Below are 25,115 nucleotides of genomic sequence, written 5' to 3' on the forward strand. Positions count from 1 at the left end.
GACTGGGAGAGGTTTTCTTCTACAGGGGGTTTCATCTAGCTGTCTGTACTTGGCATCTGCTGTGCTGCTTGTCTCAGTGCAGTCGCTCAGGCATGTCCAACTCTTTGTGACCCCATGGACTGCAGCCCGCCAGGCCTCCCTGTCCATCACCAACTCCCGGAGTTTACTCAAACTCATGTCCATCGAGTCGGTGATGCCATCCAGCCATCTCATCCTCTGTCATCCCCTTCTCCTCCCGCCTTCAATCTTTCCCAACATCAGGGTCTTTTCCACTGAGTCAGTTCTTTGCATCAGGTGGCCAAAGTATTGGAGTTTCAGCTTCAGCATCAGTCCTTTCAATGAATATTCAGGACTGATTTCCTTTAGGATGGACTGGTTGGATCTCCTTGCTGTCCAAGGGACTCTAAAGAGTCTTCTCCAACCACAGGTCAAAAGCATCAATTCTTCGTCGCTCAGCTTTCTTTATAGTCCAACTCTCACATCCGTACATGACTACTGGAAAAACCCTAGCTTTGACTAGATGGACCTTTATTGGCAAAGTAATGTCTCTGCTTTTTAATATGCTGTCTAGGTTGGTCATAGGTTTTCTTCCAAGGAGCAAGCGTCTTTTAATTTCATGGTTGCAGTCACCATCCGCAGTGAGATGCAGTGAACTCCTGTATTACAGAGCAGATTGTAATCCAGTCATTTTGTTGCTCAAGTTGTTCCAGATTTGGGCACTGGGAGCCCCATCCAAGCTCTTCCTTTTAACATGTCCCCTCACTCTTTGAGTACATTCTTACTTAGGGGGCACCGCAATATGTCCATGTATATCTTGTACTTTCCCTGCCCAGCCTTCAAATTGACTATTTCTCCCTGGAGCCCTGGGTTCTTCCATTGGGGAATATTTAGACGTTAAGATCTGGTTGCTGGCTGTGTTCATGTTACTGCTCTTAGGTCCTCGGCTGACAAAAAGGCTGTCTCGTTTAGGCTGCCCAATTAAATCCAAATTTCCGATAAATAACAAATACTTTAAAAAATATAAATATATAATTTACCTGAATTCAAATCACTGCTGTCTTGTACTGTATCTCACAACACTAATCCACCTGTTCATACGTGTTAGGACCCATATGGATTTAGATTTAAACCTGTTATTCCTAATAAACACTGTAGGGTTCACTTTATTCTTTCTTTCATTTGTAACTTCCCTCTCCGAAACTTGACTCCCTTCCTCCTCAGTATGTATTTACTTATTTGTTCAACTGCAGAATGCATAGATTTAAGTTTCCGATTTGTTAAGCTGTGTATCTTTGAAAAGGTTCTTCATTGTTTTCTTCCCTTTATCTTGATCCTGACACTGCTAAATGAACTTGCCGAAGACTTGAGTTCAAGTTACTTGGTAGTGCCCCATCTTCTTCCTTTCAGGGTATGTTACTCAACTAAAAGAGTCAGTTTGTGCTCCTCTTAGAGTTCCTTCCACCCTTAACCGATAGTGTGTACCATTCACATGGCCCCCAATTCAGCAATGTATGAGACAGTATGTTCAGGAAAGGACCACACACCTCTTTTTTTTTTTTCCCATCTTAATTCCACTCATGCTTTTTAGGTAACCACTGTCACTAGTCTCTGATTTACTATTATTTTTTAAATTGAGGTACAGTTGATATAAAATGTTGTGTTGAGTGTTGCTGTACAACAGAGCGATTCAGTGTTCCAGCAAGCAGATACGTGTATGTTTTAGTTCTCCATCTTTCTTACACTAAAGAACAGCACGCTGTAGGTAGCTCTTGCAATCTGCTCCTTACTCGCTGCGGTACCCTGGAAGCTCCTCTGCTCATTTAGTGGAGACCATCATGCGGTTTTGCCGTCGTCGTTGCGTCGCGCTCCACCGTGTGGATGTACCGTATTGCCTGTGTCTGGCCCTTTAAACGCAATGCTGTGATGAGTAACTATTGCACGTGTTTCTGCACTGTTGGAGATGTGTCTTTGCGGTGAATTCTTAGAAACGAGACGGATAGGACAGTGAGTAGGTGTGTGTGTAGCACATTTGTGAGCAGTTGTGAAATTCCCCTCTGTAAGAGTCCTACCAGTTTGCATTCTCATCAGGGTAAATGGATTCTCTTTCCCCAGAGCCTCGCAAACCAGATGTGATACTATGCTTTTTCTGTTTTGCTAATCTAATAGATGAAAGATAGAATTTTTAAAAAAAATAGTATCATTATAGTTTTTCTTTTTCAAATTATATAGTTTTAATTTGCATGTTTCTTATGAAACTGTGGTATTTTTTAATTATACAATTTTTTTCCATAGACGAAACTGCAAAGGAAATCCAAATTGCTTGGTTGGGATTGGTGAACACATTTGGTTGGGAGAAATCGATGAAAATAGTTTTCATAACATTGACGACCCCAACTGTGAGAGGAGAAAAAAGGTAAGCCATCGCTTTGTAAGAGATTTCCATATGGTATTCCTGTGTGCTTTGTTCGGTGCCTTTGGTCGGAAGCCATTACTGATTTCACGTAACCTATGCAGCTTTAGGATCAGTAGTGGAATTTCAGACTCTGAATCACGTGAATTGGAGCAGTTATTAATGATGTGCGGGTAGCGATGTAATACAGTAAACGTTTAAGAATAGTTTTAGTTCAGTGCTGATTCTGTGTTTGCCTTAACGTAGCATTTTTTACTTAGAGCAGAGCTCTTTTTAGTCTCTTTAAGTGTGAAAGTGTTAGTCACTAAGTCGTGTCCGAGTCTTTGTGACTCCATGGACTGTATGTAGCCCACCAGGCTCCTCTGTCCATGGGATTCTCCAGGCAAGAATCCTGGAGTGGGTTGCCATTTCCTTCTCCAGGGGATATTCCTGACCCAGGGATTGAACCCGGGTCTCCTGCCTTGCAGGCAGACTCTTTACCGGCTGAGCCACGAGGGAAGATACCTCTTTAAAGGAGGTGGTAAGTCCAGAGAACAAGCTACCATAGTGATATGATTTGGCCTCCTTGGGCTTATATTTTTACATGTTATACAACAGATAGTTTTACTTTTTTTGTAACGTACATTAATATTAATCATAAAGCCTGGCATTTACAATACAGTCACCCGTATAGGTATTTTCTCTCTTAAAAAGAATGATTCTTTGTAAGTTTCAGAATTCTCAGCCTTATCTTTGAAAAAAGTTGTAACTACCTTCTTCTAAAGGCTTCCCAGGTGGCTCAGTGGTAAAGAATCCGCCTGCAATGCCAAAGACACGGTTTGATCGCTGGGTTGGGAAGATTCCCTGGAGAAAGAAATGGCAATTCACTCGAGTATTCTTCCCTGGACAAATCCCATGGACAGAGGAGCCTGGCAGGCTACAGTCCATGGGGTCACAAGAGAGTCGGATACAACTCAGGGACTAAGCAACAAACTTCCTCTTACCGCCCCCACCCCTCCCCCCGCAATCCCTCAGATGTGTAGGATACAAAATAATTTATCTGAAAGTTTCACTTTGTCCGTCTATTGAATGCTGACCTCTTAGGAAAAACCTGTGTAACACATCTTCACACTGATGTTTCCTAGAGCTCACTGTTCTCCGAGTTACAGGTTTAAGTGGCTGGAGACTAGTGATGAGTGGCGGTGCTGTCCTGAGTTTTTGCCCACTCCTGTAGTCAGCCCACATGGGGCTTTCAAGACCACTATCCCTTAACCTTCTCTGAGAGAGACTTATGGGATTGAGACAGTTTAACACATTTTAGATTAAATTTTAAAAGCATTTGGCATAATTTTCTTATTTTAGGAGAAAGTTCATTTTATAACTAAATTTTTCGTGTCCATAGAACTCGTTTGTGGGCCTCACTAACCTTGGAGCCACTTGTTACGTCAACACTTTTCTCCAAGTGTGGTTTCTTAACCTGGAGCTTCGGCAGGCGCTCTACTTGTGTCCAAGCACCTGTAGTGACTACATGATGGGAGACGGCATCCAAGAAGAAAAAGGTGGGTGGGGAAGGGTGTGGGGAGGGCTCACTCCTGAGCTTACTGCCAGCTAGACCGCTTTGAGCCAACCATCGAGAGGAAACCTGAGCTACCGGTTTTTCGCTGTAATACACTGTGATTGCAGTCCATTAGATTCTAGTGCTTGATAGAAATCAGTCAATAAAACAGACAAGGTTACTCTTCTGCCTGGTTTGAGAGGCTTAATAAATACTTCAGTGTAACCACAGCCTTTTGTTTTGATTCTCAAAAAGGCTGACTTACAAAATACCCTCTAAAATTAAGATTAACCTACTTTGGCAAAGCAAGCCACTAATAATGTGAGTACACTTGTTGCAAATTTAGAAACCAGTTTCATACTGTTCCTAGTGGAATTATTTAGTTTTTTTCCTGCATAATATGTGGATTGTTATTCCTAATTAATACATCTATTTAGAGGTTTTTCTCTGAGATGATACAGTGTAAGAGCTCCAAGTTGGGAACTTTTCTGACTCTCTGTAAATCCGGTACTGGCGTTTATGTGATCTGATTTGGGCTCGTGGCCCTTGCCTTTGACTCTGAAAGAGAAAAAATAGGATTCCTAAGCCCCACATCTTCCTTCTTGCTGCTCTTTAGACAACAGTAATAGTTTTGGTCCTTATTAATAGTAATCTTTGCTTCAAAATTCTTAAGTTTGTTTCCCTAAAGCTATAGTTCTGAATATGTAAATCTAGATGAATGGTACAGAAGGTAAAGAATGAATGTATGTAAAGGATGAGTAATGGAAAATGGATCCTTTTTAATTTTTAGCATTGTTTTTGCTGAAATATAAATTTACCAATGAGAAATTTATATTGGTAAATATAAATTTGCTAAGAACAAGTGGACACTGAATTTCTATTTTGTAAAATAATGTACCACAGACTCCTTTGGGAATTGTGGTTTTAATATGTGTCTTCGAAAGATGTGATTTTTTTTTTTTTTTTTTTTAATTTCTAAGCACTTGTTATTGTTTAGTGGTTCAGTCCTGTCCGACTCTTTACAGCCCCATGCGCTGCAGCGCGTCAGGCTTCCCTGTCCTTCACCATCTCCCAGAGTTTGCCCAAACTCATGTCCATTGAGTCAGTGATGTGCCATCCCACCATCTCGTCCTGTGTTGTCCCCTTGTCCCCTTGTCCTCTTGCCTTCGGTATTTCCCAGCATCAGGGTCTTTTCCAGTGAGTTGGCTCTCCTCATCGGATGACCAGAGTGTTGGAGCTTCAGCATCAGTCCTTCCAATAAATATTCAGAGTTGATTTCCTTTAGGACTGTCTGTTTTGTTTTTTAATTTCTAAACACTTAGATTTTAATATTCAATCAAAGTCCTTAACCTTGTTCTCTGATAAGAGTGTGCATTTCCAGGTCCTGTTAACAGACTCAGTGCAATGTAGTGAGAAAGCTTTGGGTTGGAAATGATGGGATCTGAGTTCTAGTTCCAGCCCGTAGAAGGCAATGGCACCCTACTCTAGTACTCTTGCGGGGAAAATCCCATGGATGGAGGAGCCTGGTAGGCTGCAGTCCATGGGGTCACTGAGGGTCGGACACGACTGAGCGACTTCACTTTCACTTTCCACTTTCATGCATTGGGGAAGGAGATGGCAGCCCACTCCAGTATTCTTGCCTGGAGAATCCCAGGGATGGGGGAGCCTGTTGGGCTGCCGTCTATGGGGTCGCACGGGGTCGGACACGACTGAAGTGACTTAGCAGCAGCAGCAGCAGTCCCAGCCCCATTCTGGCCTTATTTTACAGATAGGAAAACCAGCACAAGATAAGTATTTAATATCTCAAGTAGGATATAACCTGTAAAATAAGACATTTGGAGTTGATATAGACTTACTTGAATAGTTTTCAATATCCTGTAAAGTCCCTGCATCCCCAGGAAGTAAGATTTTTATCTTTATTTTACAAATGAAATGTTGGCTTCCTTTTCACAATGGATGCGTCACAATCAGTAGTAAGAGACCCTTCAGACCAGTCAGGAGACAGAAACTACACAAAGACTTGAACAAAGAATTATTAACAGAAAATTAGAGTGATAGGGGAATTGGTTAGCAAGAATTCAGGGTGACTTGAAAAACACAGACATAGCAGATAGGGGAGCAGCCACCAACCCTAGGGCTGAAAAAGAACACACAAGGAGGAGCCGTTGAGCCCCGCTGACCAGCTTTGAGGTCCAGACCTCATTGGAGAACGCGCTGCCCAAGCTCACTTTTGCTGTTCAGTCGCAAAGGCGTATCTGACTCTTTGCAACCTCATGGACTGCAGCACGCCAGGCTTCCTTGTCCTTCGCTATGCTCAGATTCATGTCCATCAAGTTAGTGATGCCATCCAGCCATCTCATCCTCTGTCGTCCCCTTCTCCTCAAGCCCTCAGTCTTTCCCAGGATCAGGGCTTTTTCCAATGAGTTGGCTGTCGCATCACTGGATGGCCAAAAAGAAACAGATACCTCAGTGGGTTTCCTTGCCGGAAACAGTCCTCAGGGAGTTACTGGGCCTTGGAATCCCCTATGCAGAGTGTCCGGATCATTCACAGGGCAGTCATTCAAGAGGAAGTATCCTACCAGAGACATCCCACTGAAATTACTAGAGGAATCCCACTGAAACTACTAGAGGAGTTGCTGTTTAATGAATTAAGAGGGAGTTTGTTGGCCAGGGCTGGCTAAGAGTGGGCAGAGCCTGACAAGATGCACAGTGGAGCCCTCTGGCGCCCTCTACTGACAAGAGTCAACCTTGCACTAGCTGGCGAATGAGGAATCTTTGCAGAGCTCATATTTGTTGGCACAGAGCAGGCAAAGAAGGGTAGATTTGGAGCTGAAAGTCAATTAGTTGATAACGGCAGCACAGAGGGAAAATTCAAATCTTTTATTCAAGGGCTCTTGATCCATGCTTCCTATTTTCATACCTTCCCCCAACTGATGACTTAACCTGGTGGCTCAGATGGTAAAAGCATCTGCCTGCCATGCAGGAGACCTGGGTTTGAGACCTGGGTCGAGAAGATCCCCTGGAGAAGGAAATGGCAACCCACTCCAGTACTGTTGCCTAGAAAATCCCATGGACGGAGAAGCCTGGTAGGCTACAATCCATGGGGTAGCAAATAGTCAGACACAACTGAACAACTTCAGTTTCTTTCCCCAACTCATTAAAACGTGAAACTGAATTTTAGGATTCTTACCAGTAAATTGTTGTGTTGTTCATTCAGGTTTGAATCAATGTGCTTGAAGATTGCTATCATTTGTTCTGTGGCAAGTTCACATGAATGGGGGTTATATTAAAGTATTTAGCAAGTAGTAAATATGGTGAAGTGAAGAGGTGAAGTGAAGTCGCTCAGTCGTGTCTGACTCTTTGCGACCCCGTGGACTCTAGCCCACCAGGCTCCTCCACCCATGGGATTCTCCAGGCAAGAGTACTGGAGTGGGTTGCTATTTCCTTCTCCAGGGTATCTTCCCGACCCAGGGATCTAACCGAGGTCTCCCACATTGCAGGCAGACGCTTTAACCTTTGAGCCACCAGGGAAGCCCATAGTAAATATAGTATATGGCTTTTATTGGATTGGAAGTTTTGGTGGGATTTGATACTCTAGAAACTGTAGTCATGATCATTATTGTCATTGTGACATGGGTAGGCCCTTGGCTTTAGGGAATGTATATGGACAGCCCAGGTTACCTCATTACTTCCAAAAGATGTGGTTACTAGTTTCTTTCAAAGTTTAAAAAAAAATGTAATAAAACTAATTTAGTTTGGACGTAAGGTTTTTTAATTATGTCCTCATGTGACAAGGTGTACATATTTTTTTAAAATAGCAGTTTTTTAAAAACAAACATTTCTTTAATAGATTATGAGCCTCAAACGATTTGTGAGCATCTCCAGTACTTATTTGCCTTGTTACAAAACAGTAATAGGCGATACATCGATCCATCAGGATTTGTGAAAGCCTTGGGCTTAGACACAGGGCAACAGCAGGTAAGAACCTTTCTTTTAATTATTTATCTTTTAATATAAAAAGCATTCCTTTTAATCATTATAGAAAGAAATGAAGGAATTTTTAAAAATAAATTTCCTCTGTTTTGAATTAGAGCGTTTATTTACTGCTTAGCATATTACACATTTTCCTTGATTCCATCTCTGAAAATTCGTATGTGGGCACAAAATGGATTCAACATTGCTGTAGTCCTTTTTCAGAAATTTTAAGTTCTAAGTACAGACAGCTTCTGGGTTATTTTACTTACTACTGTTTGTAACAGAAATTGAAAAGCAAGGTATGGATTTTTTTTTTTTTTTTTTAATTAACTCAAACCTGTATTGTAGGATGCCCAAGAATTTTCAAAGCTCTTTATGTCTCTTTTGGAAGATACTTTGTCTAAACAAAAGAATCCCGATGTGAGGAACATTGTCCAACAGCAGTTCTGTGGGGAATATGCTTATGTAACTGTGTAAGTGTGTTTCCGCTTTTTCATGATACGTTTTATTCTGAGGCGGTTGCTTATCTGTTTTGTAATTTTGACTTCAGGTCCACGGTGTGGCTTTAGTGGCTTAGTATGGGACCTGAGATATTTATAGTAATATGTCTCTATGGGCACATGTAAACAACTGACTTGGTAATTGCAATTGAACCTATCCAGGTGTTGGAAACTGTCTGAGCTCTTGCTATTTATTTTATGGCTGTGGTGTGAGCTGACAAGAGTAAAATTGGAGCCTACTCAGTACCAAAAGTAAAATAACTCTTGAACATTTTCCTAATCATAAGATGCATGGCCTCATCAATCACTTTGTTTTATTTTTGAGTATACATAGTGTAGGAAATGTCAGTGAAAGAATTAAGGTAATGTTTCTTTCTGTATCTTCAGGTTATAGTACAGTAAAACCTTACTGCTTTTCCCACTCTAATCATAATGTTCTCACTCTGTTTTATTATAGCTGCAACCAGTGTGGCAGAGAATCTAAGCTTTTATCAAAATTTTATGAACTGGAGTTAAATATCCAAGGCCACAAACAGTTAACAGATTGTATCTCGGAATTTTTGAAGGTATTCAGATTTTGGCATATATGTTATTTCTGCTCCTTAACAGTTAAATACTGCTCTGAATGTCCTTTTGATTTAATGGATAAATTCATTATTTTAACTTTTTCTCCATATGAACTGTTTATGTAATGATTTAGAAGAAACTTTGTAAGTTAAAAAGTACAGAAGCACCTTTAACGTAATTTTTGGCTATGTCAGGTTATTTTATATGTAGAATTATGTATGTATAAAAGCTTGTGTGATTGGGGTATAGTAGAATAAGAAAGTGTAAGCTATGTTAACATAAAATTAATTTACCTTTTCACTTAATGAGAAATAGAAAGTGTTGAATGTAATTTTTTACATCAAAATATAACCCCTCTTCAGCCCCTCCACTCCATGTTTCTCTCTTTGTGTGTTTAGATTTATGTAGAGACAAGGAAATGGTTCTCTTTTGTTCAGAGTGGAAAAGTTGCTAATCAGAAACCTTTGTAATCATGTAGGAACAGACAGCTGGCATAGTAGATAAGCTTATTATATAGCTTCCTTTCTTAAAATATTTTTGTACTTTTCTTACTTTTTTTTTTTGGCACAACCATCAGCATGTTTGAAGTACTCATTTATTGGATTCATTCAGCTAAATATTGACTTTTACAGTGTTCAGGCAGTGTTTCCACTTTTGGGAGTAACCATCGTGAATGAGGCAGACAAACATTTTTGCCTTTAAGAAAGCTTATAATGTAGTGGTATGGGGAGCAACAAGGAACAATAAAGTAAATAGAAGAAAAATATTTAATGTGTCACCTGTAATAAGTGCAATGAAGAAAACTAAAGCAGGGCATGGAGAATGTGGAAGGGTGGTAAAAAGTGGAGTAGTGAGTTGTCCAAGAATAGGGGAGAAGATGAAATAACAGGTTCAGAGCATATGATAAGAATATGTCTACAGGCTAGAGGAGCAGCAAGGAGAACGGTGTGGTTGAAATAAATAGACGGGGGGAAATGATAGAAGATGTCATAGTAGAGATGACTAAGGGCCATATTGGAGAGGCACGAAGGTCCTGGAGGACCTTTGTCAGAAGTTTGCGTGAAATACAATGCCCTCAAGGGCTGTACGCAATGTAATCTGTTTCAACAGGAAAACTTTGAGTACTGTCTTGAGAAGAGGCTAACAGTGAGGCAAGGGCAAACAGAAGGAGTCGATGGTGACTTGGACCAAGGGTTAACTGAAGAGATGATAAGAAGTGTTCGGATTTTTCAAAGTAGAGCTGAAGAAATTTGCCGACTGGATATGGAGAAAAAGAGGAGTCAAGGATTACGAAGGTTTTGTCCTCAAGAACTAGAATGGAGTTGGCGTGACTGAGATGTGAAGGAGGGGGGAGGAGCAAGTTTGGGAGAGGAAGTAGGAGTCTGCACTGGGGCATGTTAGATTTGATAGGGTTCAGGGTCAAAACGTCAGGGCATGGTAAAATCACAGGGGCATGAGAGAGGTAAAGACCAAGACTGAGCCCTGGGACATTTGAACATTAAGAGATGGGGACGGGGAGCAGCTAGTCAGACGCTGAGGGGGACATGAGTGAAGAAAACGGGAGAGTGTCACGCTGGAGCAAAGGAATAAGTGGTAGTAGTAGTGTCGTATCCCTGTACTGAAGTGTAATCTGTAACAAAGCTGATACGGAAACATGAAACACTTAAGAATAAACCACCGTTCGCTTCGGCATTGAGTTTTTCTGCACTTTTAGTTTTGTGTAATGAAGGCAGTTCAGTAATTTTAACTGTGTGTGCGTGTGAAATTTGCATATACAGTTTCATATTTGGTGCCTGTAGGTATTTTCCGCCCATTTTCACTGTTTTAAAATTAATTTTGCTGCATTAAAGTACATATGATTTCTTTTTTAAACCTATTTCCTTCAATTTCCAGAAACGGGATTACCAGGAAAAAAAGACCTAAAACCCAAGCATTTTTAAAATCATGCATTTCAGAAAGAAACATCAGTTTTAAATCATTGTATACAAGTTAATAACATCATTGCTAATCTAACTTAATCTTGTGTGTCCTTCATTATTTATAATGACCTGATCTTAACAGCTTGAGTAAAAACTGTTAGCTAAAGTGAAATTGTAATTTGCATCAGAGTTTTGATCATTAAACAAAAATCTTTTTTTTTTTTTAAACTAATGTGCCTATTCCTGATCAGGAAGAAAAATTAGAAGGAGACAATCGATACTTTTGTGAAAACTGTCAAAGCAAGCAGAACGCGACAAGGAAGATCCGACTCCTTAGTCTCCCTTGTACTCTGAACTTACAGCTGATGCGTTTTGTCTTTGACAGGTAAATATGTGCGAGTTGTAGTGTTGGGCTGCTCACTGTGGACTAATGTACAGATTTTACCATAGATATGATAGAAAAATGCTTTTAATTTGAAACTTTAGATTTGAGGATGAAAGTTATAGATGGAGCCTGTCATAATTAAGAACTAGAGAAGTAGAGAATCCTTATTTTTCTGTAAAATTACTTAAAACTGCAAAGGAAAAGCAGACATTTATGTATCAATTACCTTAATATTTTATGTTATTGTATAAGAAGTTGAGTAAATTTTCTATTCACAACAGTGCAACCCCCATTCCCATGGAAATAGATCTTTTATAATTAAAATCAGGCAATTTTTTTTTAACATGCGCATTTCTTCTGTATAGCTGGAACATGTGTGTTTTCTTTTGTATTAAAATGTCTGGAAATGCGCTGTTTGGAATTAGCTCTTTAAATTCATACTTTTTAGCTTGTTGATTATTTATTATCCAAATCAGTGACATGTTTTGAGCAAGATTGTAAAAAGAAATCTACCTAGCTACTCCCCAGTTTATTTTATTTAAATAAGCCAGTAGAACTTACACATTGTTTTATGGTTGTTTTAAATATAATTATAATTAGCTTTCTTCTTGGTTAGGCAAACTGGACATAAGAAAAAGCTGAATACCTACATTGGCTTCTCAGAAATTTTGGATATGGAACCGTATGTGGAACACAAAGGTAATATTTTTACCAAGCAGTGATAATTATAATGCTCAGAGACTGTAACTTGTGATCAACTCCACTTGTGTTGAGTACAGAATAGGAGTTTACCACTAAATTTTATTTGCCAGTCTGAGAACAAAGGCGTTTTAGGTGAGTCGAGAGGTTATTTTTATTTTCTATGAGTGAGTACATAACAAAGATTAGATGGTTCATCAATGTCTATATAATTAAGGATATAAAAGAATAAAGAATAAACTACTTTGCTATTCCTGAACTCACTCTTGTTGCCTTAGCCTCATTTCAGTTCAGTTCAGTCACTCGGTCGTGTCCAACTCTTTGCGACCCCATGGACTGCAGCATGCCAGGCCTCCCTGTTCATCACCAACTCCCGGAGTTTACTCAGACTCATGTCCATAGAGTCAGTGATGCCATCCAACCATCTCATCCTCTGTTGTCCCCGTCTCCTCCCGCCTTCAGTCTTTCCCAGCATCAGGGTCTTTTCCAGTGAGTCAGTTCTTCCAATCAGGTGGCCAGAGTATTGGAGTTTCAGCTTCAACATCAGTCTTTCCAATGAACACCCAGGACTGATTTCCTTTAGGATGGACTGGTTGGATCTCCTTGCAGTCCAAGGGACTCTCAAGAGTCTTCTCCAACACCACAGGTCAAAATCATCAATTCTTCGTCACTCAGCTTTCTTTATAGTCCAACTCTCACATCCATACATGACCACTGGAAAAACCATAGCCTTGACTGGATGGACCTTTGTTGGCAAAGTAAGCCTTTGTTAGCCTCACTACTATATCTGTAATTCCTCATAAAATTAAGGATTTCCACATTGCCTCCATTCATGGTTTTAAAAAACATTTTATCAGAAACATTAGATGGCCTAGTTGCAATATTTATGCTGTAATGTAATTACTTTCTTCTTTGGTGGTAGTCACCTTAGTAAACAGGATGATCCTTGTTAGAGAAAAGTATCTTGCCGTTTGTTTCTCTCCTGCCCTTACTGGATGGACCGTTTTACTTCTAAGATTGATGTTAATGTTTGTGAAATTTTTAATACAGAAGTTATATCATAACCTCTCTCCATAAAAAGGTTCTGGTGGCAAGCCATAGTCTAAAACCTTCAAAAGAAATGATTGGGAAGGTGGGGAAGTGATATTTAAGCCTTAAAATGCATGATACTCTCTACTCAGTATACTGGAGTTTAAAATTTATACCTGTGGGGTTTCCCTGGTGGTCCAGTGGTTAAGAATCCGCCTTGCAATACAAGGGACATCAGTTCGATCCCTGGTCTGGGAAGATCCCACATGCTGTGGAGCAGCTAGGCCCTCGTACCACAAGTCCTGAAACTTGTGCGCCCAGAGCTCATGCTTCACAGCAAGAGCGCCACTGCCGTGAGAAGCCGGCACGCCAAGAGCAGCCCCCGCCCGCCACAGCCAGCGGAAGCCTGAGGGCGGCGGTGGAGGCCGCCACGGCGCTCCCCCACACCACACTCAGAGCTGGGGAGAGGAGAGCTGCTGCACGCGGTGCCTGGTTACCGTTCCGTCTGCCTGATCGAATAAACTCAGCAGTAGTTCACTGTCTACAGTAGTTTGCTTCCTGCCTCCTTTACATAGTCAATTATTTGAAATTAGAGAAGCCTGGTTACTTAGTGGTTTCTTGGGGGTTAGGAATGTAGGAAATGTACAAATTATTCCTTACCTTTTTTTTTTTCTTGCCACTTGTAGGACCTTAGTTCCCTCACAGAGGATTCAGGAATTGAACTCTGGGCTACTGCAGTGAAAGCTGTGAATCCTAGCCACTGGACTGTCAGGGAATTCCCAAATTATTCCTTTCCTTGACTCCAGTGTATGATTTCGAATAGTTCTTATCATGATTCAGTTTATTATATATTTGTCCAATTCATACTGTAAAGAATGATGCTTCCACTTTCATAGTTTTTTATTTTTCCTGTATTCTTATTCCTATGTGTCTGCACACATATATCCACACAAAACAGAAAAGATAGATCTAAAAAGGTGATATGTTTTTAAAAGGAGAATTTATTTTTTTAAATAGTGAACCTGCAGATACACAGATGTGTAGACTGAGGGATTCTCATACCTTGAATATTCAGCAGCTTACTATCTTAACTCTTGTGATATTACTTGGGGATTTTAATACCCTATAGACAACATTAAGTCTTAACAAAATTCATAGACTTTTGGAAGAAACCACTTAAATGTAGTTATCAAAATACTAAGACAGATTTGTAATACAGTAATAGAAGTGAAGTCAGAGTTGCTCAGTCATGTCCGACTCTTTGCAACCCTGTGGACTGTATAGTCCATGGAAGTCTCAAGGCCAGAATACTGGAGTGGGGAGGTTTTCCCTTTTTCAGGGGATCTTCCTAACCCAGGGATCGAATCCAGGTCTCCCACATTGCAGGCGGATTCTCTACCAGCTGAGCCAGGAGGGAAACCTGAGAATACTGGAGTGGGTAGGCTTTCCCTTCTCCAGCACATCTTCCTGACCCAGGAGTCAAACCGGGATCTCCTGCATTGCAGGTGGATTCTTTACCAGCTGAGCTACCAGAGAAGCCCTTTAAATGGGAATAGATATGCCAGACAAACATCAGTTCCTTTTCTATTCTCATACCATACAAAAAAACTTAGAAGAAATAAATGATCTTTTAAATTGCCCGAGAAACCCACAGCTTAAGGATTTTCATAAAGTTGGAATTTTAATTCTGTACTCTTTTTTTTAATGAATTGATAACTAAAATCAGGTTATCTGCACAGTGATAATATGACAATAAAAACTTGTATCTATTGGTAATAGTCATAGTTACTGCTAATACTTCTGTGATTTGTTGTCTTCATTAATAATTTGAGGGATACTGCTGAGTGCCGCTGCTGTAGACAGTCTTCAGCTGACCTGATAACGACCTCTCTCCTTCAGTGATTTTGTCTTCACCCTCCCTCAGCCCTTCTGAAGGTCATAACCTACCTTGTCTTTCTATAATTTAAATACCGTATATCTTGTTCCACTCTATTTTCCTCTTTTAAAAATGATAAAATAGAAGGCATCCATAAAAATTAAAATACAGAAATAAATGGTTCAGAGAATTATCACGAAGTGAATATCTTCCTGAGTACCACCCACTCCCGCCTGTGTGACCCACCTGGTTGCAATCTCCTTCCTCCTGAAATAGAGCCATTAGTCTGAGTTGTCTGGCAGTCACTACTTTTTTTATGTTTTGGCTTTAGCATTTTGCTATATAAACTTGTACCCCGAAGCATTATAGTGTAGTTTACCCTTCCGCCTCCTGGGATATTGCCAGGTGAAGCCTAACCCATTGTTTAATCTCAACCTGCCTCCTCTGCTTGTTCATCTGGGCCATTGGTGGCTGGAGAAAAACATCATTGGTGTGTCTGTCTGTATTTTGAAGAATTTCAAATTTTTATGAACAAAATCTAATTAAACAATTTTGTTCTTTTAACTGGATCAGTTCATCTGTTTACACTCTTGTTAATTTACACTCTTAAAATTCTCTGATTAAAATTTGCATCACTTTTATTAAAGTTTCCTGTCACTTGCCTATATTTTCAAGTTTCTCATTTCTCTAAACATAGAAGCCTAATTTTATAATCCATGACTGACATTGTTGGAGTATTATGTAAGTTTCTTTTTGCTGTCCCATTTGGTTATTTTAATGTTACCAGTTCTTCTGTACCTGGTTATCTCTGGAAAATTTTTTATGGTATTTTTATTTTTTACTTTTTGTTGCACTGTGTGACACGTGGGATCTTTGTTCCCCCACCAGGGGTTGAATCTGAGCACGCCTGCCCACCCCCCTTCCTCCCCCCCGCAGCGGAAGCAGAGTCTTAACCATTGGACCAACAGGAAGTCCCTGTAAAATTTTTTGTGGCGATTCACTTAGGGCTGAAATGAAGCCACCTCCTCCAGAGAGACCTTAGGTTTCTTTCTGCCAGGCTCCTGGGGTCCCTATGGGTTAGGTATCATTGCAGACCAAGTTCAGTGCAAGGTCCCCTTGCTCACGCATGCTGTAAGAACCTGGCCAGTTTTTACTTGTTTATTTTTAGTGGAGACATCCATGACTAGTTCCATGGGTTATTTCAGGACTTTTGGGGGGCATTACACTGGGTCTCTGTTGTGGGGCCTGGGCTCTGTGGTTGTGGTGCACATGGGCTTAGCATCTCTGTGGCTTGTGGGACCTTCGTCCCTTGACCAGTGATCCAAAAATCACCTTCGGCAGTGAGAGCGCAGAGTCCTAACCACTGGACTGCCGGGGAATTCTCTTATCTACACCTATTTTGAAAGCAATTTTCCTTAATGACTTATATCTAATTTTTTTTTAATTCTCTTTTTTTCTAGAAATAGTAGTTTTTCGATTTTGCATTCAAATCTTACTAGTTTGTGTGTAGTTAATTTTTGTAAGAAGTTAGGAAATATGAACAATTTGATTGTTCATTATGAAAATATGAACAACTGATTCTTGGTAAGCATATGGCTCGGTCTGTTAGTGCATAAGGGGAAGTATACTACAGAATGACTTTGTAACCCTTACGTGCCCAGAATGCTGTAGCTTTGGATCTGTACATATTGCAGAGGGAGTAGAGAGTTGACACAGAGAGGTGATAAAAACAATGACTACCACGTTATTTTATGAGACTAAATTTTTTAAATCTAAGGTGACCTGTTTTGGGTTCTACTGGATGCATAAAGAATTGTAATCGTTACAGTGCAGGCTCAGGATGTAAGAAGAAATACTGTCATCTAAACTTTCTTTCACTTTTTCCCCTTCTCCTTCCCTAGGTGGGTCCTATGTGTATGAACTCAGCGCGGTCCTCATACACAGAGGAGTGAGTGCTTATTCTGGCCACTACATTGCCCACGTGAAGGATCCACAGTCTGGCGAATGGTATAAGTTTAATGATGAAGACATAGAAAAGATGGAGGGGAAGAAATTACAACTAGGGATTGAGGAAGATCTAGGTAAAACCTTTAAGTTGTGAGTGCCCTTTTAAAATATAATTTTATTTTTTTTAACAAAAATGTCTGTGAGAAATTATTATGGCCCAAGATTGTTATGGACTATCAATGCTATTTGCATTTCTTAAACACGTGAAATCTCTGAACTTTCATAGCAATGCTTGGATTTTTTCAAAAAGTGATTTTGGATCCTTTTGTAGTTCATGAGCGTGATGATTGGGTGTTCACGCTATTGCGTGATTCGTGCAGACCTTGTTACGACACTGGCACATTACCCATCTGACATGACAAAAAAGGAAAAAGTGATTTTGCTCCAGGGATGGTTCCATAATGTCCTGTTTTTAGTACAGTCTGAAGGCGTATGTTTCATTTTCAATTAACAGGTTAATTGTGGGCAGCTAGGAAAGAGGGTGGTAAGTATTAAGCTAAAAACTATGAGTAGTAGATTTAATATAGTAGGATCAGGACTATATATTTCTCTGGGTCAGGACATATATTTTTGAGAAGTAATAGTAGGGGAACTTTGTTCTCTGAACAGCATCTCCCCTTCACTGTTAAGTATCTTAGCCCAACCCTAGAGTGTGGAGCCATGCCTCTGTGGGGATTAAGCTGCTTATTGTTCCATGGTAATGAGATGTGCTATAAAGGGTGCTTCCTGAAATAGTTTCTAGTATATAGTTCTGATCACCTTGGTTTTCGTGGGCTAAATACCCGTTTATTGTCTAACGGAGTGGACAGGTCTTCCGATAGGAGCCATCTTGGCTGAAGTTTTAATCACTTTCTTACTGCTTGTCACTTGGACTATGAGATGCAGAAAGGGAAAAGGAATGGGAATAGGTGGGTGTCTCCCGCCACTGTCCTTTCGTAAGGATCAATACCACTTGCCCAAGTGGAGGACCACGGCAGTTGACACTGGCTTTCGAGGAAGGCGTAGGGAATTTTGCTGCAGGTAGTCATGTAGTGGCTATATTGTAATTTGAATGAATATTTTCTTTTTTTTTTTATGTACACTTTTTGTTCATCAGTTGTACCTCCATAGAGCTTGAAAGTGAAAGTGGGAGGTGTGCTGGACTTAGCTTTGTGAGTAGTGCTCCACCCAGGTGTGATGCTACAAGTGTTTCCTAATTTTAAGTCACGTTTTAGATACATAGCAATGTTGCTCCCACTTCACCTGCATAATACTCAGGCCCTTAGTTAACATTTGCTTATATTTTTTCTTATTGTGATATTCTTAATAGGAACAAAATTGACATTTAGCTTTAAATTGTGAATAATTAAACTTTAGTTTTATTTAACTGTTCTTTTTTTTTATTATTTAACTGTTCTTTACTGAGTTTTCTTGATCTGTTTCATTTTTAGTAAGAAAATCGTAGGATTAAAAGCATTGTTAAGGCTCTCCATATAGGTAGTCTTAAATTTTAGAACATTTCAAGAGGAAGAGACCCTACATGTTAGGATCCCATTCCAGTATTTTAATGCCTCATTATATGCAGCTTACATTGCTGCTTTTATCTGTTTTATCAAAAATAGAAAATCCTTATTAAATTCCATTAGTCATTCATTCTTATATTCTCTTGTGAACGTTTATGAATCATTTTATATTCCACCTTACACAAGTTAATGAACATCTTAAATGTTAATAGTTTTTAGTTAGAAATGACCAACAGGTTTTCCTTTTACATGCTGAGATTTTTAATTCCCTACTACTGTAGTCTTTAAGCTTTTTTGCTCCTGATTCTCTGAGAAATATTGAACAACTTTGGTGTTTCACTGCACACTTTAAAATCCAGGATTTTTCATTGTAAATTTATGTAGCTCCCAATAATGTAACTTCTGACAAATTATAAATACTGAAACAAACTGCAGCATTATTACTCTTGTATCCAAATGAAATTATATAACATAAAGATTCCATGCATCCCCATCATTCTTTTCAAAGTTACATGAACTGATATTTTTTTAATAACAGTATTTTTTTTAATACTTCCTCTTTGTCCTGTACTAGTGCTTCCATCACACTGACCCTAGAGAATTTTGTTCTGATGGAATATTATAAGTTTTCTGTAACTGTAAAGCTCCGAAAAGCTAGAAAGTGTTCTGAGGTTTTTTTGTTTGTTTGTTTTAAATAAATATTCCTATATATTCGATAAAACCAATACAGGTTTTAAAAGGATTGAACGCAACGAAATTTTACTGTGAATAAATCTTTTGATAAGACTTGTCACAGGATAGGAGCTTATATCTTTCTTTTGTAAAGTGGGAGACGGATGACTGAAAGGAGAAGTAGAAACCATCAGTGGAACCTCAGCAATTTTAGAAAAGTACACTGGCAGTTGAGGATCTGGTTCTTGATTTCCTCAGAACTGTCCATGCCCTCCTCCCCGTTAGAAAGTTATCCTGGGATAATCAAACTTAGTTTGAAGGCCACCTTCATGTGATATACATGCCATGTAAAACACTAACGTTCTCTGCTTCTGAATTCATAGGGATTAGTGGCTCATCTTAGCATTTCATTTCATTTGGGGAGGGGGGAGGAAACATTTCATTTTATTTCTTTGTGCAGTTAAGCCTAGATTTATTTTTGTAATTTAAGACCAACAGGAAAATAAAATCTATATATTTGCTTCAGGTTAGTCATTGTGAAAAACAGTACCTTCTTTGCAGCTTTTACAAATGGAATATGGCAGGCACTGGGGGTTAATAAACATTCAAAAATGTATCCAGCCTGCAAAATTTACATTGCCTTTTAATGTGTTTTTAGCTTGTATTTTAGAAATTGTTATCTATGACCACCACCACCCCCACTGCTTTCTCTCCCCTACAAAAGAATGAACAAATGATAGGAATTGTAATTTAATCACCTTTTCATCTCTCTCACCTCAGCAGAGCCTGCCAAGTCCCAGACACGGAAGCCTAAGTGTGGCAGAGGAGCCCACTGCTCCCGGAACGCCTACATGCTGGTTTATAGGCTGCAGACCCGGGAAAGGCCCGGCACGCCCATTCAGGTGCCAGGTACGCAGCTTTCAGGGTTACTTAAGGCAAAGGTTTCTGAATACCTTGCTCCAAGATCAATGATTAGAACAGGTGACCTTTATCTGTTACGATAGGTTGACTGTGTATATGGTAAGTGGTAAAAGTGCATATAATCATAAATTTGATTTAAAGTGATGAATTTTTAAAATAAAGGAGGCTTTCACAGAGCTGTTCCACTGACCTCCTAAAGAAAAGCAAAAGCAATGAAAGAAATGCCCTTGGATAATAAGGACGAATTTAAAGAGCAGTTCCATTGTGTTTTGTTCAGCTTGTAAAGCAGTTGTGGGTTTAGCCACTTATAAATCTTCTAGGTTTAATTTTTTTAAAAAAAGGAAGAGCTGCTGCTTGCCTGAAGGCAGTCTTTAGTTGTCACTTTACCTAATACTGTGCTGTGCTCTGTGGCACCGTTTGTTTTGAGTGGCGTTTCTGAGCCATTGGGTGTTTCCAGTTGGCTGATACTATGGAGAAGCGGGTTGAGGAGCCCCTGGTGTTATCAGGGGCTGTCTTCAGCTTTACTTCTGCCTGCAGGCAGGAGGGCAACCGCAGTGGGAAGTTGCTGCCAAATCTCAACCAGTATTTGTTGTACTTTAGAGTTCAGCACGGTTCTTGGTCTTTGGAAAACAGGATAAAGGTTTTTCTGTCTTTTCTGTTCTGAATAGCCTTTCTTCAGGAGCTGGTGGATCGAGATAATTCCAAATTTGAGGAGTGGTGTGTGGAAATGGCCGAGATGCGTAAGCAGAGTGTGGATAAAGGAAAAGCCAAGCACGAAGAAGTTAAGGAGCTGTACCAAAGGTTACCTGCTGGAGCTGGTCTGTAAGATATTCTGGGACAGCACTGTTGCCATTAAGTGCCTTGTTTCTTTTATGTCCACAAATGTATATGAACAAACGTTCCTCTGCCCCTCCTTATTTATAACCCATTAATGCCAGCTGATGCCCTAACGCTTACTATGTAAACCAGCGTTAACTTAACGTGTAGCCTTCCGTATAACTCTTACCATGTACTTTTAAAAATGGGAAGCTCTTAATAAATTACGAGGTTTAGGTCAGCACTCTGCATATATGACTCTTACAGATATCTCTAATTTGTGAGACGTTAGCTTATTTTTAAAAGAAAAAATCTGATCAGGCTACAATGGAAGCAACTCGCCTAGTCTGTTTCCTTGCATGCTTTGTGCGCCAGCAGTATTAACAGGCATTCTTTCATATGAGTGCTCTTTTTATGGTACTGTTAGATTATTCTGAAATTGAATATCAAATCGTCTGAGGATAGGAAAGCTTTCTGCTGACACCTAATTTCTTAAGAATTATCCCACACAGTCCAGCTCATTCTTTTACTATGTATGTTTATTCAAGTTTATCTAATGCCTCATAAAGGAAACCTCAACCTTTTAAGGCTGGTATGCCATTTGTAATAATATATTTTCTGTCATTTCATAGGCAATTCCCCATACCCAATTCCTACCTAAAAAAGAGACAATTTCACTAATTTTAGAGAATAAATACTCAAGCATAATTGTACTTGTGGTTTTGTTGTTTTGATATCTCAGTTTTCCATTACTGGTATAACTTTAAGCAAAAAATGAATATCAAAGAATATCTCTCAAAAGTTCTGTCTGAACTGTACCTTAATTTGATTCTCAGCTTTCTTTGTAACTTGTTACTCTCACTCTGTTTCAAGAGTTGGGATTATCACAAAGAACTAGACTGACCTTAATTTTACTGGAAACAGTTTGGAAGTGAACGTGTAATTCACATCTCTAAATTTATTCAAAGGAATTGGTACCTCGAAATCTGTTTTCTGGACTTTGATCATAGCTTCCTGGATTCACAGGACAAGAGAAAGGACTTACTGGGTCTATGAACTAGAGTGCTGGTTTTGAGTCATGCTTTAAAAGCTCGTGGTCCAAACATGTCACGTTTCAGATTTACACTGTACTCCTCTTGGCTGTTTTCATTCCACCTATAAGAACCTGTACTTACGCTCTCCGAGTATGTATATATGTTATCAGTACTCTTGCAGTTATGAGCTTTATTATTTTTCATATTTACAGTAAGCATACGTGGTAGAAAGTCCATGTTTTCCTAAAATACTGTCGATCTCAAAATTAATGACCATGGTTTTGTGCTGCCAATCAAATCTTGTTACGTTTTTTCCTAAGTCTTTGTGAACATATTAAAAGAAGGGTCATTTACTATAAAATATGAACCTCACCAGGAACCAGAACGCTTTTGGCCCTTTTTATTTAAATTGAAATAAATTATTTTTTAATAATCCTAAATTATCTCTAGGTAAATTCTTTAAGATATTTTTGATGCCGTGGTCTTTCTAGATTCATCCCTTTTCAAAAGAAAAGTTCCTGTTAAAATCCAGGCATTTAAAACTGTATATAAATACCTTTGAACCATAGTATACATTTTCCTTTGGTAAATATTTTAATAGTTTTCTCACTTCATCAGATGCTGAGATTTTTATGCAGTGTGTTATCCCAACCTGACAGAGTTCTTCCTGTTTGTTAGTTGATTACCCGTGCTTTGGAATCACAATAATAGAGAACATCTTTGAGAAACTGCCAAGAGTCTTTGTTTGGTGTAGACCCCAGTTAAGGAGACTCTTGGTAGAAATTGATATAGCTCTTCCAAGGTTCTTCTGATCTTCATATCTTGTATTGATAGCCTTGAAATTGCTAAAAGTTTAACCTATGGGAACTCTCCTTGGGAAAAGATTAGCTATGCTAAGACTTCTTTTTTGCTCTTTTGGATAGAGATCATTCATTACCATTATGTACTGTAAAATGCCCCAGTCATGTTACCTGTGCTGAGTCTTAAGGTCTCCACTTTTACATATTGTACAGATATACGATTAACTTTTCTGTATCTCTTTTCCTCCAACAAAGCTCAAAATGCTTCACATATCTTATCTTTTACATTCAGCAACATCCCTGTGAGGTAGGTGGAAGGCAGGTATTATTACCTTCATTTTACAAGTAAAAGATCTGAAGCATGGAGAGTTCAAGTGACTTGCTCAAGTTCAGTTTCTTGGTGGCAGAACTTGGACTCAGCTTGCGGTCCCGGGCTCTTCCTCTGCAGCTGTGTCAGAGCTGACCAATCAGTTGCAAGGCCCTCAGTTTGTGATAACAGTTTTAGCACAAATAAGGGATCCAACAGTTCTGAATTTTGTTTTTGTAAAAATTGAAATGTTTTACACTGAACTTAAAATGGAAGTTAGTTTTCAGACTTGTAAATTTCAGGGAAGTGTGAAATTGGTCAAAATGGGCTTTTGAGTTGAATTGTCTATCCCTCAGATCTCATCAGAAATAGTATCATAATACAAATACATAAATTCAACCTCTGTATGTTTTCTTCTATGTTTTATGCTGGGACTCACTGGAGATCTTTGTAAGTAATCAAAGCTGGCCCTTTATCTTTAATTTTGGCTTTTATGGAACTCTGGGGCTCCGTTTTCCCAAATTAAAACTCATTTTGAGGTGTCTGGCTGTATCTTAATTTTTCCAACTTTGGAATCGATACATTTGACTCTGGTGCACTTCATCCTAGAAGTTGCTTAACATAACTTAATTTCTTGAAATACATAATATGGATTTGTGTGGGGAAATCAACTACCTTTTAATCAATGTCAGTATCATCTTGGATGAAGAAAAGTTCCGGTGTTTAAACGGACTTGTGCAGTTGTAGCTGAGTGAGGTTAATTTTTTAACTTAAGACCTAGTCAGACTTCTCATTTTAACTTTCAGTTGTGTATCACACATGGATGATAAGTGTTTATGAAAATCACTATGGGAGTGAGGCTATGTGATTTGCGAGCTAGCTTCGAGTGTGGCTTGTCACCAAGCTTGGGTGTCCTGATCAGAGCTCTGCTGTGCTATCAAGCAAGACACTTCTCTCTGTGGAAGCCTCTTTTGTAGAATGTGGTTAATAATACCAGCCGATCTTACAGGGCCCCATGCACAGCTCCTGGAACTCAGTTGAGGGGTAGTTAAACGGTGCTTTGTGCTGTACTCATCAGACATCTTCCCTGAACAATGAGTCTTCTTGATTCTCCTAACTTTGGAAAGAGTTTTCATTGTCTTTTGAGGAAAATGAATGTCATTCAGTCAGAAGGCTATAAAAATACATAGGCTCTTTCCCTTGCTTTCTTCCTCAGAGCCCTATGAATTCGTCTCTCTCGAGTGGCTGCAGAAGTGGTTGGATGAGTCAACACCTACCAAGCCTATTGATAATCATGCTTGCCTGTGTTCCCACGACAAGCTTCATCCTGATAAAATATCGATTATGAAGAGAATATCTGAATATGCGGCTGACATTTTCTACAGTAGATATGGAGGAGGACCAAGACTAACTGGTAATTCAAGCTGTCTTCTCTACTTAAAAAGGAGCGCTGCATTAAGCCGTCATCATGATCTTTTTAAGCGTTTGTCTGTTTTCGGTGCTGGTCTCAGTTGTGGATGTGGGAGCGTCACTGCTCCTCCTGTGGTCTCCATGATCATTTGACTCAAACTGTGCTTAGACCTCATCTCCCGTGTACTTTGCAAAAAGGATCTGCTGCCTCAAGTATAAGTTAAGAAGCATTATACATGGTATATTTACGACATTAGAAAAGAAACTGATACTGCTTATTCAGTTTTGTTTTGTTTTCTGACAAGGCAGACAAAACAGGATACATTTGAGAAAGCCATCTAGTAGTGTTTTGTTATTTTATTCAGTACCCTTCACAGTATTGGTCTGGTTGATACCCACATGAAGGTCTTAAACAATTAACGTGACATTTAGAGTTGTCAGATACATTGATCACTCTCCCCTCATTTACAGCCTCCATTATTTGATGGTGGTCTGGCAAAACTTGCATCAAAATCTTGTAAAAGGTTTTACTTTGTGGCACAGACAGTCAAAGCACAGTATAACGTTTTATAACCGATGGTTCCTTATGCAGGATAGCCCTATTGCTGTCTTGATGTTTATGTCACCAAAATAATTTAGGACGCATACCAGGTTGCTGAATCGTCTGAATTAGTGACTTTGGGTTCACATTCTTCCTTGCTTCATGAAGTGCTGAAACCATTTCCATCACAGAAAACCTGTCTGAATACGCT

At 39.4% G+C, this 25,115-nt stretch overlaps 1 protein-coding gene and 1 non-coding gene across 7 annotated transcripts in view; both read left to right on the plus strand.

Moving 5' to 3' along the window:
* Positions 1-25,115, plus strand: part of USP48 (ubiquitin specific peptidase 48) — a 72,952-nt gene that overhangs the window by 18,922 nt on the left and 28,915 nt on the right. For 3 of the 6 annotated variants that reach the window (XM_027521190.1, XM_027521206.1, XM_027521195.1), the window contains exons 2-12: positions 2,293-2,413; positions 3,792-3,948; positions 7,795-7,922; positions 8,268-8,392; positions 8,877-8,985; positions 11,157-11,290; positions 11,907-11,989; positions 16,796-16,975; positions 19,856-19,984; positions 20,665-20,814; positions 24,170-24,367. In XM_027521190.1, the coding sequence (XP_027376991.1) occupies positions 2,293-2,413; positions 3,792-3,948; positions 7,795-7,922; positions 8,268-8,392; positions 8,877-8,985; positions 11,157-11,290; positions 11,907-11,989; positions 16,796-16,975; positions 19,856-19,984; positions 20,665-20,814; positions 24,170-24,367 (1,514 nt within the window). Of the gene's footprint in view, positions 1-2,292; positions 2,414-3,789; positions 3,949-7,794; positions 7,923-8,267; positions 8,393-8,876; positions 8,986-11,156; positions 11,291-11,906; positions 11,990-16,795; positions 16,976-19,855; positions 19,985-20,664; positions 20,815-24,169; positions 24,368-25,115 lie in introns of those variants that run through there. The other 3 variants (XM_027521192.1, XM_027521202.1, XM_027521214.1) reach the window with 2 other exon arrangements.
* LOC113881828 lies at positions 17,161-17,257 on the plus strand. The gene has a single exon (XR_003508177.1). It is a non-coding gene; the product is annotated as a small nucleolar RNA U13 (small nucleolar RNA).

The sequence above is a fragment of the Bos indicus x Bos taurus genome, chromosome 2, assembly GCF_003369695.1.
Source record: "Bos indicus x Bos taurus breed Angus x Brahman F1 hybrid chromosome 2, Bos_hybrid_MaternalHap_v2.0, whole genome shotgun sequence".
Lineage (NCBI taxonomy): Eukaryota > Metazoa > Chordata > Mammalia > Artiodactyla > Bovidae > Bos > Bos indicus x Bos taurus.